We start from the raw sequence: 18566 nt of genomic DNA, 5'->3' as shown, positions 1-18566 counted from the left end.
AGAATTAAAGAGAAAGTATTATCACATAAAAAACGAAGCAACTTAAACAACTTACATTGAAAGAAATGTTTAATAAAGTAAACAAATAAATATTAAATTTTTTTTGGTAAATTTTGATGCCCATTAGATCATAATTGTTCTTTATTTCATAAATTACTGTTTCATATTTTTAATTTTAGAATTTACGAGAATTTACATGCCATCTTACGAGATTTAAACTGATGATCTATAATCCAGAAAAATCGATAATCCGGAATCGCCGAAGTCCCGACGAGTCCGGATTAACGACTTTTGACTGTATAGACAGCTTCACTTTAACATACAATATTTTGGCATAAAATCAAGTTTTTTCTGTAATTGCAACTGTCATAGTTCACTAAATAGACCGGGTAGCCATAATTAAACTGACAGTGCTCACAGTGTTCTGTAGCGCGATCTATTTGCGAGAATAATGCCACATTTTGTAGGAAGATTAAACAAGACGGAGAATGAAGGATTCCACGAAAAAACAAATTAGTTCCAAAAGTCAGGGAATATTTGCGCTGTGTAATAGAAAATAGAGTGTAACAAATGCAAATTAATACGGAATAAAATTACCTTTTATTAAGCACATTTTCTGATTTAGTTCAAGTGCAATATGGCAACACTTTTAAAAAAGCGTAAAATCTACATAAACACCGATAAAGTCTCGTGATCTGCAATATCACGTATGCTGAGCAGAAGAAGTTCTTTATTCAAATTTCATGTTACATCCATTCGCACAGTGCCAGCTGCTTGGGTTTTAAAAGGCAATGTGTTACGTTTCGAATCAATCGGATTGAAAGTTTATGTGCGGCGTCTCCTTCTTTAGTCGAGCGTGCATTACTGGTCAAATTCTTTTACCTCAATCAGTGCAACGCGTCAGCCGCTCTTCGTGCTTTTAGAACGCACAAAAAAAATGTGTAAAGATAACAGTCCTGTGTCAATGGGTCAATGGTCCTGTGTCAATGGGCAAGTTAATGGGCTAAAAGCAATGGTTGCTACATTTGAGAAAACAGGTCCTCTGAAGGTTCAGTCAGGCAGAGGACGAAAACCTGTACCACAGGATACAATCGAAGCAGTTGCCAGGGCGATTGTCAACAGAGGACCAGACAATATTGCTGACACCTCTAGCGCTCGTGGAGTAGCTTGGAATATGGATATGCCTTGCAGTACGGTATGGAAAAGCTTACGAAAGATTATCAATTTCTATCCGTACAAGATCAGCCGTGTACAGGAGTTACTGTACCCCGACTATGATAAGCGATTAACTTTTGCTCTCACCTTTCTTGCCAGAATGGAGGTGGATGATGCTTGGCCGTGGAAAATCTTATGGGGAGACGAGGCCCACTTTTACCTGAATGGAACAGTGAATACCCAGAACTGACGAATTTGGGATGTCTGCAGCAATTCCCTTACATTCACCAAAGGTAACTGTTTGGTGTGGGTTCACAGCAGAATTTATCGTAGGTCCATTCTTCTATGAGAACATTACCCCGACAAGACTGGAAACCTGTTCTCTGTTAACGGAGAGAAATATTGCCACATGTTGAACAGCTTTGTCATTCAGGCACTTCAGCAAAGACAATGTGTGGGGGAAATCATTTTCATGCAAGATGGAGTCCCTCCACACGTTGCTGTACGGGTGCAACAGATGCTACAACAGAAAGAGTCATTAGCCGCTACTTTCCAACTGCATGGCCACCTCGATCGCCTGATCTTACCCCGTGCGACTTCTGGCTATGGGGTTACCTTAAGTCCAAGGTCTATCAAGGAGTGGTCCAGGACCTGGCTACGTTGAAGGATAACATATCATGGACTGTATGGGAGATTCCTGCAGACATGTTACTTTCTGCTGTTGTGCATACTGTGCACAGAATACAATATGTGGTCCACAACAACGACAGCCACATTGAACCTCATTTGAATGCAAAATAAAAGGTAATTTCCGTACTGATTTTCATTTGTTAACACTCTTTTTTTCTATTACACAGAGCCAAATATTCCCATAGCGGTGACTTTTGGTACTAATTTGTTTTTTTGCGGAATCCTTCGTCACCCGTCTTGTTTAATCTTCCTACAAAATGTGGCATCATTCTCACAAATAGATTGCGCTACAGAACACTGTGAGCACGGTCAGTTTAATTATGGCCACCCGGTATACTTTAAGCATGAAATTTGGGTAGATTAATAATAATCAACACAGCCAAAAATTACCATCTTTCCCTGGGTGTGGTTTCATAGTATAATTATAACATATTCAGCTAGCAATTGCAAGATCAGTGGCTAGAAGTCCACTGATGAATTAACAAAATGTTTCAATGCATAGCTGATTTTCTTAAAATTCTTGCTCCAAAAAGTCACAAAACAATGCTACAGTGATGCTTGACTAAAATTTAGAGGACAATAATTCATCGTATATGAAATTTGATTATGAAGGTGATTATTTTTCAGATGGTGATGAATTAACCAATAATTAAATTATCACCATATGGATATGAATGGTTGGGCCACATTTCTTTCTCCCCAGTCGCCCTTTAAGTAGAAAAGAATATAAGGAATTTACATTCCCCACTGCATACCTTTGTAGTGTAACTGCTAGCATGTTTAATTAATCAATGGAAGATCTGGAGTTTGAAATCCAGAGACATCTTGAATTAAAAAAAATCCTCAATTAAAAAAAAGGGGGGGAGAACAAAAGAAAGAAAAACTTCCCAAATCTATGGCTTTATTTACACATTATTTAAAATTATGCAAATTTTATGTAACAAAAGAGAATATGTATATATCTCACTGAAATTGTTTCTCTGTAATAACAATGTCTAAAACTAATATTACCCAGAATAATAATTAAAAAATATGCTCTTGCAGCCATAAAACTTCATATTAACAATTCAAATAAGAATTAACCATTAAAAATGTAATAAATTAAAGAATTTGGAAATATTTAAAAAATCACATAATTATTTTTCTTCTCCTTTTAAGTAAAAATAACATCTAACATTGTCAACTCATAAATGTTACTGAATAAAAACCCAAAAAAAATTTCTTTTCCAAATGCTTCCCATTAGATTCTGCACTTTTTTCTGAGCAAAAAATAACTAAAATTCAAGAATATCAAAATACATTTGAACAAAATTAAAAGAAGACATATTTAGAAAGTGCCTTGCAAATATCTATGTTGTTGCAAAATTGTATCAATACACCTTCAAGATTAATAAGGATATATATGGTAATATATACAGTCAAAAGTCTTTAATCCGGACGTCCATAATTCGGAATGATCTATAATCTGGACCTCAAAGCTACAAACTTTCTGCGCATGCATAAATGCATAATGTGTTTACGCATGCGCGTTTAATGTATAATGAACAGTATAAGCCAAGCTAAAATTATCTAATTATCTATTTCAGTTAATGTTGCAGATTGCATTTTCCCTTAATGTTCGAATTGGATCTGACTTATTATTTTTTGCAGACCGTTAGAGCAATTTTATAAAAAGTAAGCTTAACTTTCGATTATGTCAAAAAGAGTTTCCAATTCTTGAGCTGCCAAAGGATCTACAAAGCGAAAGCATGTTTCGATGTCCATTAAACAAAAAGTGGTATTGCTGCAAAAAATGGATAAAGACATGAAGAAAGTGACAGCGTTGCGCAGCGCAATGAACTGGAAGTTGATCTGTCAGCACTATTCTTATCTTCAGAGCAGATGTTTTTATTTTATTTGGCTTATAATTCCTTACTAAATATAGTATTTCATCTCGATGCACTCCTTTGATATTATTTAAATCAAACTCCTCGTCATTATAAATATCACGAATACACATCAATAGTTTTCTGGTTGCAATTTTCTAATTTTGACTATGCGTAATGTATGCTTTACGCATGCGCGTGTTGAAAGAAATGTTTAATAAAGTAAACAAATAAATATTAAGCTTTTTTTGTAAATTTTGGTACCCTTTAGATCATAATTGATCTTTATTTCATAAATTACGGTTTCATATTTTTAATTTTATAATTTCTGCATGCCATCTTACCATATTTAAATTGATGATCTATAATCCGGAATCGCCGAAGTCCCGACGAGTCCGGATTAAAGACTTTTTACTGCATAAAACAAAATTGTCAAAAATTTTACATATAATAAAGATTTTAACATTATAGAGTATTTCTCCCACCTTCTTAGCATGTCTTCGTGGTGCAATGGTCAGCACACTCAGTGTGTATTTGAGAGTTGCGTGGTTTGAGTCCTGGTGAGGGCATTGCTCATTTTTCATCCCTCCTTGTTTCAAAATAACCTGATGTCTCTACAATGGGGCCCAAAGTAAAAAAGGTGGTGGATGATGATTCTCCACCACGAGGATTTGTCGACTGGGTCCCCTAATACCCAGTTTCTCTTTAAAAGGGGAGAGTATATAAGGTATTTTTCTCGCCTTCATAGCATGTCTTTGTGGTGTAATGGTCAGCATGCTCAGCACAAATTCGAGAGGTCTGTAGTTCGAGTCCCAGCGAGGGAATTGCTCATTTTTCATCACTCCTGCTTTGAAATAACCTAATGTCTCTACAATATATTATATATTTTGACATTTGAAAGAAAGAGACTTGGTTTAGAGTACTGTGTTGTGAAATTTGTAAAAAAATATCATTATCATTAAGTACAAGGTGCCTGAAATGGAGCGATCATGTTAATTTGGCGTTGTATATATTCCAGTAAATCAAGTAATTTATCCTCATATAAAAGTAGAATCCAATATTCGGTGACTATGGTAATCCAATGGTTTCAAACTCAAATTGCACGTGGGCCAAATGTACGATCTGAAAGCAGCTGATCAGACAGAACTTCCTTTTTTTCTTTTCTTTCTTTTTTTTTTTAACTTTTAAAAGCATTCTTAACCCTCCCCCCCCAAAAAAAAATTACCTAAATATTCATCAAGGAAAAGAAATTATGTTTGCTATATGAAGTCTAAAGGTTGGGTACATGTAAGAAATTTCTGTTAGTTATAACTTTCTAATTCAACAACACTGACAGCTAAATATTAAATTTCAGACATTTATTTCAGGTAATTCCAATACATCGATTAACTACTAAATAACTCAAAAACAATAACTATTGGCTGGCAAACCAAATTTAATGGTTGTTCCAATGTGAGAAATTCCTCCACCTTATCCTAGTCACATGGCTAGCAATAACAAAAAACAAAATAAAAACTATTTATTTTACCTTTTCTTCTAAATTAGTAGTTGCATACATGAGCTTAATCCATATCTCTATGTCTCTGAAACTATAAGCACTGTATTTGCAACAAATACATAATTAAAATGTATTCACAGCCCACATAAAATTGCTTCAGATGCCATATGCAGTCCACAGGCTATGAGTTTGAAACCACTATTTTAGATTTAAACAAACTTTTATTTGCTTAAATCTAAAAAAAAAAAAAAAAAAAAAAAAAGTTCAATATTGTGGCAATTTAGTATGGTGGTAATTAAAAATTAAATTCAGTATGGTGATAAATTTAATGAGATTTTTTGTTATATGTATATGCAAATGAATTTTTAAAAAGTACGTTATATTAATAATATATTTTGATTGGAAAAATGAATTTAATTTACTATGGAAGCTATTTAGTTCTTCAGCATATTTCATCTTTTTATTATTATACATAAATGGGATCGCAACTCAGCAAATTTTTCATTTTAGATAAATGTTTACCTTGGAGTATACATTCCACTGCCTTTTTAAATTAATAAATATTTATCTATTATATATATAAAAAATTATTCGCCCCTTCCTTTTCAGACCTTGAATACACTGATAAGCTTTATTGTAATTGGTTTGTTACAATACATGCAAAGCAAATAAGAACAGTTGCTTAAGAAAAGCAGATTCTTCTGGTATACAAAATAAAATTTAAAAAAAAAAAAAAAAAAGCAAAGGGAATGAGGCAAAGAGAAGGAAAAATTTCTTAATTCATCCAAAAATATAAGTCAAGCAGTTATAACTGCAAATAAACATTTTTGAGGGTTCCTACTGATTATCTGCATATCCTCTGAAAACAATTCATGAAGCATTGCAGTATGTAAAAAAAAAAAAAAAAAAAGTAATGTAGCAATCCGAAATTTATGATACAAGATATGCAAATATGTGCAAGGCCCAAATTCAGTGGTCATTTTTCTGATTACTCTTTATTTTTCAGTGTAAGGAATCATAATGGGATAGCGTAGTTTGGCAGCTTATACAAATGAAAGCATTGCATTTTTTCAGAAATATGGCCATTAGCCCAAGTACAGAATGCATAAATTCACATTTCATAAAGTTGTACATCTTAAACAATTTAATTTTATGGAAATGCAATTTATTAAGTAATGCATAAGAATGCAAGCAAAGTGTCAGAATGAGGGTGACTAAATCTGTGGAATTCTGCGATGCCTTTTTAGCAAAAATAGATCACTATGAACAAAGGAGAACAACAGCATGCAGAATGCCAAATTCGCTCTGATTATTTAAAAAAAAAAAAAAAGAGAAGATTGCTGTGTACACAAGTAAAATCGTGAACAAAAATAAAAAATACATAAGGATTTCTTGAAAAGGATAAATTTTTTGTTACCCGTGTTACTTGTTTTTTAAATAATTTATTGGCTGTCTGCCTTTTTATGGAATTCTTATTACACCAAAATTTTGAAGAAGCCTGCTCTCTTTTGCATATTAGCGTCACCAACTTCAGAAAGAGAGTGCAGATAATCAAAAAAGATCATATGATTTACGAGCAAAGTTATGAAGGAACAAAATTTCTTTCCTTTTTATCTGAAGTGGCAGCGTTGCACATTAAAAAAGGGGTGGGAGCAGAAAATTGCCCAAATAATACTTTTTACAATTCTTGTCAGACTGCAAATATGTGTATAATTTTCATAACTGATGTATTAACAAATTTCCAGAACTTTCAAACATTAGTATTATTTTTATTTTTGTTATATAATTCATCATTTTCAATGGATTTTATGATGAGTAATTTTTTTTCATTTTTATATGTTTATTTATTTCATTTTGTAGTTTTGCAGTAAGTCTGAAGACAGATTTAAACTAGTTCTATAGCAATCTAAGAGAAACAATGCCCAGCGTAACATACATCACTCTGACATGGATGGCATTTGAGGTATCACTGAAAATAAAACATTAATATATACATTTACATTTTTCTAGACATATTTAAGCATTAATAATAAACTTTATACTTACAAAATGAAACACAGTCAGCATATCTGAGCACATCTTCAGCATGTTTAATGATTCAATAGTATTACTTTCTTTAAATGTTGAAGAAAGACTTCTCAACCACTTTTTGAAGGTTTTATACAACCATAGATGAAGATCTTCAGAAAAATGTTTTCTAAATAACTTTAACAAGTAACCTAAGACATTAATATGTGAGATTTTGAGAGTCTGTCCTTCATCGGCTTGAAGGAGAGTGGAGACACAATCCAACACCTGCAAAGGCATTATTTTAGAATAGGACAATATGATTAAGAATAGCAAATAAAAAATAAAACAATTCATGTATACCGCAGAGATATATCAGATAACATGCATAATATCTTTTTTCATGCAGAAAATTATTACACAACAGTTTCTGCTGCGTAGAAATCGTAACAATGACCTCTTCAAATTACTAAGGCATTTTCTACTTGAAATTAAATATCAAAATGTTACTGAAATTTTTTAGATATTGAAGGGGGAAAAGTTTGTATATTTTGTAAAGAAATGGGCTATTTTACACTTAAAAAAAAAAAAAAAAATCTGGTTTTCTAAGCTTTGAAGAAGTTTTACTAAAGTAGCTTGCCTGTGAATACAATTTTCAGAGTAAAATTTAACCTGTTAGGCTAACAATTTTTGTGCACAGCATGATTTGCCCATAATGGCTCATAAATCACATTTTCAAAGCTCATGCTTCTGATTATCATGTATAATGTAATCTAGCTTACTTTTTGATTCCTATATCGTTATCGTTCGTATATCGTTCATTCGTTGATTCGTATATGCCATATTGGCATTACCAATCCGCAGAACAAACTTTCTCAGTTTTTGTTTTCTTTCATACTTTATTGTAAAATGCACGCTTTATTTGAGCATTCTATAGTAAAATTTTATTTAAGCTTTCAGAAAAATGATTATACTTTCATTAGCTTATTGCAGAAAATTAATATAGTTTACATTTTTAAATTTTTCTGTGGACTGAAAATAGGTGATTCTGACAATATTTGCAGAGACTATGAGATATTATTGCCAGAACTGTAATATGGGACTTCAAATAGTACTCTGTTTTAAAATATATCATACGGAGTTGAAATATTAATTTGCATCTAAAAATTTCAAGATGTGTAATACATATGAAACGTCAAGCTATGGAAAATGCATTTACTACTTATACTAGTTTGTGTGAGTGTGCGTGGGGGAGCATTGAAGGGGTAATCGTAATTTTTATAATTCTCTCTCTTTTTTATATATGCACTATATTTTGGGCCAATAAATGAATTTTTACACATATTTTGTCCATAAATCCAATTTTCTTACAATTTTGGCAATAACAAAATAGACATTATGAGGAACGTTTTTTTCCCCTCCCTTTCTTGAACTTCTAAGCAGTCACTATTTTATTGAAGTTCATAATTTTACAATAAGAATTATCATCTCCAATAGTTTAAGAAACAGATCTTCAAAAATTTCACAGCCAATAATGATTGGCTAAATCAATTGCAAAGCTCTGCATTATACCTGCTTTAAAAACATACAATAAACCCTTCATGAACATGGGGGTTTCATCCTTAACACATTACGTGTATGGCAAAATAACATACCACAAAGTCAAATGTCTATGGAAAAAATGTGTTAAGTATAATTCAAATTAAAAAAGTATGTATAATGTAAACATACCTAAATATTGTTGCAATTAACAGGGAAATTGAAACAAATGTTAATTTAAAGGACTTTTATCTTAGCTTAATAAGTAGGTACATAATATAATTATTTTTTAAAGGACTGATGATTTTTGCTTAAGACAATGACTAATGCAACTCAAATTTTGAGGTCAACTGCACAAAGTTTTTTCAATGAATGTCAAAAAGTGCCCTCTTCTTCATCTAGTCAATCACCATTACAGAACCAGATAATTCCTGTGCCCTTTTTCCACAATTTCTGTATTTTTTTGTAAGGCACTTTATCTTCTTCCTTAATATTGCTGTTTTCACTGTCAGCAAGTGGTCTTATAAAGTACCCGATTCTCCATTCGTAATTTCTCGATAAATTTTTTCACTTCTTCTCCCACATATGAAAATCCTTAATAGCTAATTGTTTAGGCCATTCAAGCTGTAAATAATTTTTCAGTTGCAGAATTTTTTTTGAAACTCAGGCATCCTTTGCGGAAATACCATCTTAAACTCTGACACCAACAGAATCTTTTCTTCATTATCCTGTACTGCTCTTTTTAAAGAGAAAATTTCGTACCTTTCATTGTTCATCATCATATGGCATCAGTACCTATGTTTTACTTTTGATGAAATCATTTCAAATTTTGTAGTTTTGAAATTTCTGTTTTTGATATTGCTGAGCACAGGCTCCTTTTTCATCATTTTCATTTCTGCAGCTGAACTAATACTGCAAATTTATAAAAATTACCATTGATTCCTGTTCCTGAACTCTCTTCTAATTGTCATTTGGAATGCTATTTTTACTTTAAATAAATAAATAATTAAAATATGTAGATTGCACGCTATGCTATTAATGAAAATTTATTTATTCATCTGAAATTTTTAACCTATGTTTACAGCTTTTAATTATGATTTTGGAGACTGTTAAATTTGTTAAATTTTCAATAACAATAATACATTTCTTAATTTTTAATTTACAACTATTGTATTAAAAAAAAAAAAAAAAAAAAAAAACATTTCTTACCATACTCAGAATATTACAGCTCTCATTTTCTGCTATTTTTTCCATACACTCATATGCAGCAGTACACACGTCTGGCAAATCAGATTTAAGTGCTTCAAATAAAATACGAAAAATAGTTTTCTGATATTCAATTTGGATATTAAAAAATGCATTTAATGCCTGTAAAGCAGCAGCATACTGTTTTACATAGGAGTTATATGGTTTATAGTATGGCAATGATTGAAGTGAATAACCACTGGAACAAAATGAAATGAGGCTTCTAAAAAACCTTTCATGATCTGGATTATGCATATCTAAAAAAAAAAAAGAAAAAAAATGTATCAGACATAAGTAAAACTATAATGCAATCAATTTAATAATAATTAAATAAACAAAAAAACTGAAAATACAGATACACACCTTGCACAAAAACAGGAGGGACAGTTCTACAGGATGTACTGTAAATTTTGCAACAAACTTCTAAGGAACGTATGGCACATCATGAAGATTAAGAATTGCATAGGAACCCATGCCCGGAAATGTAAGGGGTAAGTGGTGGCAGAGGTAGAAAATGGGAAAAGAAACAAGAGTGATTAATTTAAAACATTTATTGGACATGGATACAAATGGTGTACGACAGCTTGAATGTTACAACAGATGCTCGAACTTTGCACTGTCAGACGCCAAACATGCCTGACACTGACAGACGACCATTTATTGTCGGACATGTTCTAACACCTTGGGAGTTTCTTTGAGTGTAGCAACTGCACAGGGGAGTCTTACCACAAGATCCGTTTCAGACACAATAGGATCGTGATATACTTTTCATGGCTTTCCACAAAAACCAACCAAGGCTTGATAAATCTGGTGAACATGGCGGTCAGGGAATCGATATACCAAGCCCAATCCATCAATGTGGGAATGATTTGTTCAAATGGCTATGAATATCCAGTCCAAAATGAACAGGGGCCCGATCATGTTGGAATCACATGTTGCGCCTCACATTTGGTGAAACACCACCAAGCAAATCGGGAAGAACTTACTCCAGAAAGATCAAATAATTCGCGGCATTCAAATGGTCCATCAGTGTCAGGCATGTCTGACATCTGATGATACAAACTTCAAGATCTGTTGTAACATTTAACCTGTTGTACACCATTTGTATTCATGTCCAATAAATGTTTCAAATTAATCACTCTTGCCTCTTTTCCTATCTTCTACCTCTGCTACCACTTACCCCTGACACTTCCAGGTATACAATTCTTAATCTTTATGATGTGCCCTAGCTCGCCTAGAAGTTTGTCACAACATTTATGCTATACCCTGTATATCTCTCGTCCTACTGGGCTAATTCACAAAATTTAGCTTATGTTTTTCATGTCTGAGAAACATGACTTTATATATATTAGATTTATATATAGCATTGTTCTAACATAGATATTCTGACATAAATTCAGACTTTTTCTGAAATCACAAACCCATTTTTTTTTCCATATTTTGACTCTACGACTAAAATTATGCTAAAGTGCATATTTTGTAAAAATTGCAAAAGTAGTTTTTAAAAAATTAGCTCTCAAAATTTTAGGCCCTGTCAAAATAAACAATATGTAATATTTATAAATAACTTCTTGTCATTTTAAATATTTCTCTGTTTGACATGTAAAGCAAGATTGATTTTTTTTAAATGTTACATTTTTGATTTTATTGCAACATTTCTGTAAAATTGTTTACAACAAATTCGTTAAAAATTAAATTCATCTCAACTTGAAAATGCTAAGCAAAATTTGAAATCGTATATGCCATATTATATATAATTTGAAACTGCCATATTATATATAATTTGAACCCTCTTACATCAACAATGCTTCCATCATTAGAATTGTTCAAATTTCTATATTTTCCTACTTGAATGAATTTTTGAGCAGTCCACATGATTGCCCATTTGTAGTTTGTGTATGATTCAAGTATGTTTCACATCATTCATGATGAGCCAGCATGCACTTAATATACTATTTTTGCTATATTCAGCGAACATTTTGAATATAATTACGTATGGTTGCATGCAATTCAGATTATTTAAGATAAGAAATATACAAGAAAGTTGGCATTGCTTTTTTGTTTTACCTTAAAATTAATAAACTTTCAGAGGAATAATATATAACTAGAAGTTCTTAAACGAACTGAGAAAAGCTTACCGATATTCAAAAGACTTGGATCTACAGTCATGCAAAAGGAAAAACCTTCAAGTAAGCCAGTAAGATAGTTTATTGGCAAATTTCCAAAATTTTCAGTAGGAGGCAACTGATTTGCAAGACATCTCCTATGAGGTTTTACTATATCTTCAAGACTTTTCTGTGCTACAGCTGATATAATTTTCAATGATTGGAAAACCTGGAATGAAAGAAAATTGTAAAAAAAAACTAAAGCAAGTAAATAAAATCTTAAACAAGCATGTTTAAGGAGAGAAGGATAAAAATAATATACAAGAACTCATAAATTAAAAACAATATTGTCAGCAAAAACATTTAAATTTTGTTCAATAGTTTAATCTTGGTAAGTTAAAATGAAATTTAAGAGAAAAGGATAGAGAGAAAGAAGACACATTCAGATTAGTGAATTCATATCAGAATTCATCCAAAACGTACTTTTCAAATGTTTTTGTTAATGCATATTCTTTTAAATTAATAAAAATTTACATTATCATATTTATTAATATACAATAATAATATGCAAAAATTGCAGTCATCAGAGCTTTTTTTCACATAAAAAGGCAACACAAGTACATAAAGATTTCACAACAGTAGATATCCATTTTAAATGTAATAAACATGGTTTAACAAACATGAGAAGCAAAAATACACATAAACAAATGAATAAATATTGTTTTGTACGCATAAACAAATGAATAAAAAACTATCCACATATTACATACTTGAAACCTCACACATTCATTTGCAGACATCATTTGTTTAATGAGTTCCTCCTCAATATCAAATAAAGCTTTGTTTCGAATATGTATTAGTTCTTCATTTGGCTGGTAAGATGCTGCAAGTATTGTTTCAAGAATAATTCTGTAACAATAAACAAAATTAATTTTTAGCAATTCTTCAGAATCTCTATAAACATACAAATACACATAAATATGTTCTTTTTAAAGCAATATCAACAGTGGATGAAGTATTCTTGTTATAGTGGTAATAATAATAAATAAATTCATTCTATGATGAAATAGCAGTTTTTCATGATTTTATCAATGAAAATGTTGAAATTTTTAGAAATAAATATATATTTTTTATAATTTATGAAAATAATGAGACTATTTTATAGTGATTCATTATAGACCATACAAATGGAGATCATATTGTTGCGTGCGTACGGGTTCGTTATGAAATGAATGCACAAGTCCGATAAAAAAAAGAATGAACAAAAATTTATTATTATCACAACAAAAATGCTTAAATTTTCTCAAATTATCAACAAACAACAACAAACTAAGCAACTACTAACTACAAACTGAGATGTTTTCCTCCTTTTATAAGATTTTAAAATCACGCGCTAGAATTTTCCAGTACTTTCTCGAAATCAAAAAGAGATATTTATTTATTTAATGCACGCGCTCTTGTAATTTCAATTTTCCGGCTTAGCTTTCTTTTAATATTCGTCACGCGCTGCACTGCGCGAGAAATAAAACCATTTTAATTTATAATTGAACTAACATTAGCTTTTTAAATACCAAATTCGTAACATTGCCCCCTTTCCAAGGACTGCACGTCCCGGGCAGTACAATCCCTGGACAGGAAGCTAAACTTACAAATGTGGCATAAATGCATTAATAAGCATTACATTACAATAATAAACAACATGAACAATAAATGCAATACATAAAACAAATCAAATGTTATCAAATACAAATCAAATACACATTTAAAAACAAAATGGACCATGGTCTTATACTATTTACAATTATTTACATTATGTACTATGGCCATTGTAGTGAGCTAACATGTCGTAATGAACGACTTTAGGTTTAGAGTTCGAACACTTACGGATCATGACGTCATTCAGTCTCTTCAGGACTGTATATGGACCATCCGAAGGTGACTGTAATTCAGGCCTGGCTCCTTTTCGCCAAATCGGGTTCCACAACCACACCTTGTCTCTTTTGTTGAATCTATGTCCAGTAGCTCTCGCGTTGTATCTGGTCTTCACTTTCTCCGTCGCCAAGTTCACTCGTTTTCGTGCGGAACGGTGCATCACTTCAAAACGGGCCTTGACATCTTGGATGTGTTCCTCAGGCGATGAAGGCGCATCCGTACGGCGATGAAACAGGCGGTCACAAGGCAGACGAAGGTCTCGACCGAAGAGCATCTGAGATGGAGAATAGCTGGTAGTCTGGTGTTTCTTTTCGACCCTAGCATGATTTCGGCTGTTTCTCGAGCTGGTTCTTTCGGACAAAGCGTCGGCATTTCCAGGTGAGGATCCCTTCTTAGGATGGATAGTCATGTCTTCAGATCCTGAAAGCAGTTTGTTGTTTTTCAAGTCTAAGGAAAAATTGTATTTCCTTAAAAAGTCCAATCCGAGTATGCATGGATCTGTAATATCCGCCACATATGCCGTGTGATGGTAGGCGGCACTTCCAAATGTGATTTTCACGTTTAACTTCCCAGCTATGTCGATCTTTTCACCAGACGCAATCTGAAGGGTAACACAGGATGGCGTCCAAATAAGTTTATCTTTAAACTGTTCAGCTAAATCTTTCCTAATGATGGTAACATTAGCTCCTGTGTCAATGATCATATTGCAAGGAACTCCATCGATATTCCCATTGATGGACAGTCCGTTATTGTTGCCACTCACTATAGAGATCTTAAGCGCTTTAAAACAGGGTTTTTCATTATCTGGCAACCTCCGTTCCTTGATATGGTCATTAATTTGTTTCCTGCGTCGTTGCTCAGAAATTTTCTCAATTTTCGTACCCTGGGGTGTTCTGCAATTCTTTCGTACGTGGCCTTCAGCTCCACAGTTCCAGCACTTTGGTTTCTTGTCAGTCCTTTTCCTTCCCGTGGCATTTAATTGTCTGTTTAAATCGTATGCCTTATTTTCCGTGCTCTGGGGAGTTCTGCAGTTCCTTCGTAGGTGGCCTTCAACACCGCAATTCCAGCACTTTAGTTTCGGTTTTGTTTCACCACTATTCCGTCTTAAAGCATTCACTGGTATTGTCAACTCATCCGTTTCATTATCCGTGCCCTGGGGTGTTCTGCAATGCCATCGTAGGTGACCTTCAGAACCACATCTCCAACATCTTACAGCCACTTTGTTCTCACTGCTACTCCGTATCAAAGCATCGACTTGTCTGGATAAAACATCTAAACGAGCCATCAATTGGTCCCCTGGGTCGTGGACTCGAACAGCTCTGACTGGGTAGCGATCCCTAAGAGTTGCTTGCTGGGCTGCCTCCAATTTTACGGCGTACAACAGAGCGCTTTTTACATCCTTTACATCTGCCATTCGCAGTGCTTTCTGTATTTCAGTATCTCGGATGCCGTCGATAAAGTATTGCAAGGACAGGATTTGCCTTGTTTCTGTCGGGCATTCCGAAAAGGCGAGATGGGACAGCCTTCCAACATCCGCGGCGAGCTCCTGAAGTGTTTCGGTAGGCTTCTGTTGACGAGATTTTAATTGGAGCCTGCTGTAGTCTTTTAAACACTTCTCCCCAAAGCGCAACTCCAAGGCGCCGGACAGAGCTTCGAAATCTAACCTTTTGTTTTCGGGAAGAGTCTGAAGGATATCCGCTGCGTCTGCTCTCAGAGAAGCGGCGAGATGACAGGCCTTAGTTTGGGAATCCCATCCATTCGCACCTGAAACGATAGAAAATTGTGTTTTATACATTTGCCAGGATGTCTTCCCATCATATGTGGATAGCTTCAGAGATGGACGAGCAGGCATTGGTAAGAATTTAAAATCATCACTCCTGCTCCCTGCCGACGCTACGAATTTCTTTAAAGTATCCATTTCTTTGGCAACTGCAGAAACTCTCTCATCAATTTGTTGTTCGATTTGGTGTTGGACGGCACAAACTCTTCCTTCAATTCGTTCCTCCACAGCAGAAACTCTCCCTTCTATATGTTCTTTTACAGAAGAAACTCTTTCTTCTATTTCTTCTTTCACCGAAGAAACTCTTTCTTCAATATGATCTTTTACGGAAGAAACTTTTTCTTCAATATGTCCAACTTTATTTTCAACTGCGTCAATTCTGCCTTCCATAGCTTCAAATTTAGTTTCTATTATGCAAGTAATTTCTCTTTTCATTTCTTCTTGACCAGCTTGAACGGCTTTCATTTCGTCCTTAACGGATTCCTGGCCCAATTTCATTTCCTCTTTAATTTCTTCTTTAAATGAGGCAAAGGCTGATATTAACTGCCTTAATTGCTCTTCCATCGCTCTTCTTATTGGCATTCAAACCCCACTCCTGACACCAAAAATTGTTGCGTGTGTACGGGTTCGTTATGAAATGAATGCACAAGTCCGATGAAAAATGAACAAAAATTTATTATTATCACAACAAAAATGCTTAAATTTTCTCAAATTATCACGCAGTATTACAATATCTCACAGTAGTTTTTTTTTAACTACTCAAATGTCCAATAGAACGTAATTCAAAACAGCTAAAGAACGCTAATCTGCGAATTCGCTACAATCAACAACAGTAGTTTTCTAAACAACAACAAACTAAGCAACTACTAACTACAAACTGAGATGTTTTCCTCCTTTTATAAGATTTTAAAATCACGCGCTAGAATTTTCCAGTACTTTCTCGAAATCAAAAAGAGATATTTATTTATTTAATGCACGCGCTCTTGTAATTTCAATTTTCCGGCTTAGCTTTCTTTTAATATTCGTCACGCGCTGCACTGCGCGAGAAATAAAACCATTTTAATTTATAATTGAACTAACATTAACTTTTTAAATACCAAATTCGTAACAATATACTTTCCAACTTTTTTTTCCACTTTATATATGGTTTTGCTTGATATATTTTTAGCACCAGAAGCTCAATATAATTGAACATTATAATCAAATTAGGAATTTTGAAAGATTCAGGCTTTCATAATGTGGCCTGCTGTAAAAGTACAACATTCACTTTTTTGTCTGTCCAATTTTAAAGTGAAGAAAGTATCAATATTATTATTCCTCCAAACAAACTTTGCTTACAATTTCTATAAATCAATCAGTATTTCAGCCTATTCAGCAAGTTGCCATCGTGATATAAAATTGACTATTTAGTGTTCAATACATTTTATTATATACTTAAATAATCTTTTTCATATTGCTTTGTTTTTATCATAATTCTAATTTTAAATTTTGTCTAAAAAACACTTAAATGACAACAAAATGAGATTTTCTAACATATCACACAGTAATGAAAGGGGAGATTAATGCAACTATTTAGTATAAAGTGATAATTTCAGAAGGGGAACTGAATAATCATTATAGCAGCGGTGACTGTGATCTCATTTTAAAAATACTGAAAACTAACGGGAAGGAAAAATCTGACAAAATTGTAAATAATTCAGGATATTAATGTGAAATGTGACACACATGCTTTCAAAACATGTCATTATAGAAGCAGAAAGTATATTTCTTTTTCTAATTTATTAAAAATGAATTTGTTTTAAAATATCATTTTGATTTCTCTTAATTTATTAAAAGAATTTTTTTTAATTTAAGAATTTTTTTAAATTCAGCAATCTAAAAATAAAATAAAAAAATAATAAATGCTCTGCATAGCTTCATCCCCCCCAGCTGCTCTGAGGGGAAGGGTTTAATTTCTGAGAATTCCTGCATTCATATCTTTCTTTGCTAAAATTCAGCATGATCAGCAAGACATTTTGTCTTTCCACTTAACATTTTAAGTATTATATTAGAGATTGAAGTATGCATATTAACAGGCACTGGAGGTAATGAACTTCTAGAAGGAAAGCAGATGGTTAATTACATGTAAAGAATTTTGATAAGCTGCCAGTTATTCACTGGAAATATCCCTAATATTTTTACTAGTAGGGTCTACAGAGGGATTTTCTGAAATTTTTCTGTCTTGTTCACGTATTTCATGGAAGAATGGTTGCCCTAGCCTTAAGAAGGTTGGACTTGAAAAACTCAAGAAGATTATTTCCACCCCAATTTTGAGGAAAAGCATCTTGGGGGGGGGTGTCCGAAGGTCTCCCAACTTTCTACTCTACCACCAAACCACATAAGAGGACTTTCAGCTTGTCATGTGGCCCTCATGACACAAAGACACTACACATTTACAAATATCCATGCCTTCTCCAGGATTCGAGCCCAAGCCCTTCGGTACTGCAGTAGGCATATACTTTAATCAAAATTCTTATCAATTTCAAGGGCGAACAGGCACAGGTTTTTTTTCCTCAGAAGCAAAAAAAATTCTGCAAAGAACGGATGAGTGATGTCAGTGTTTGGACAAAACTTGGAGCACAACAAATACCAGCATAGTATACCTATCTAGAGAAACACAAATGAAACAATAAAATTAAGATATGAGAATTTGAAAAACTTTAGGAAGAAATCGAATGGACTTATGCCATTATCTAAACAAGATACTTTTT

At 33.1% G+C, this 18566-nt stretch overlaps 1 protein-coding gene across 1 annotated transcript in view; it reads right to left on the bottom strand.

Moving 5' to 3' along the window:
* LOC118193461 (transformation/transcription domain-associated protein-like) overlaps positions 1-18566 on the bottom strand; it is a 313501-nt gene that overhangs the window by 162728 nt on the left and 132207 nt on the right. Inside the window, exons 31-34 of the mRNA XM_085816144.1 lie at positions 12875-13013; positions 12138-12333; positions 9964-10256; positions 7255-7503 (exon numbers count right to left, since the gene is read on the bottom strand). Of these exons, the coding sequence (XP_085672270.1) occupies positions 7255-7503; positions 9964-10256; positions 12138-12333; positions 12875-13013 (877 nt within the window). The remainder of the gene's footprint in view (positions 1-7254; positions 7504-9963; positions 10257-12137; positions 12334-12874; positions 13014-18566) is intronic.

Source organism: Stegodyphus dumicola, chromosome 4, assembly GCF_044657685.1.
Source record: "Stegodyphus dumicola isolate Sdum_Otavi_A_Nest chromosome 4, ASM4465768v1".
NCBI lineage: Eukaryota > Metazoa > Arthropoda > Arachnida > Araneae > Eresidae > Stegodyphus > Stegodyphus dumicola.
Note: the sequence above shows the minus strand (reverse complement) of the source record. Positions and strands in the feature narration are given on the sequence as shown.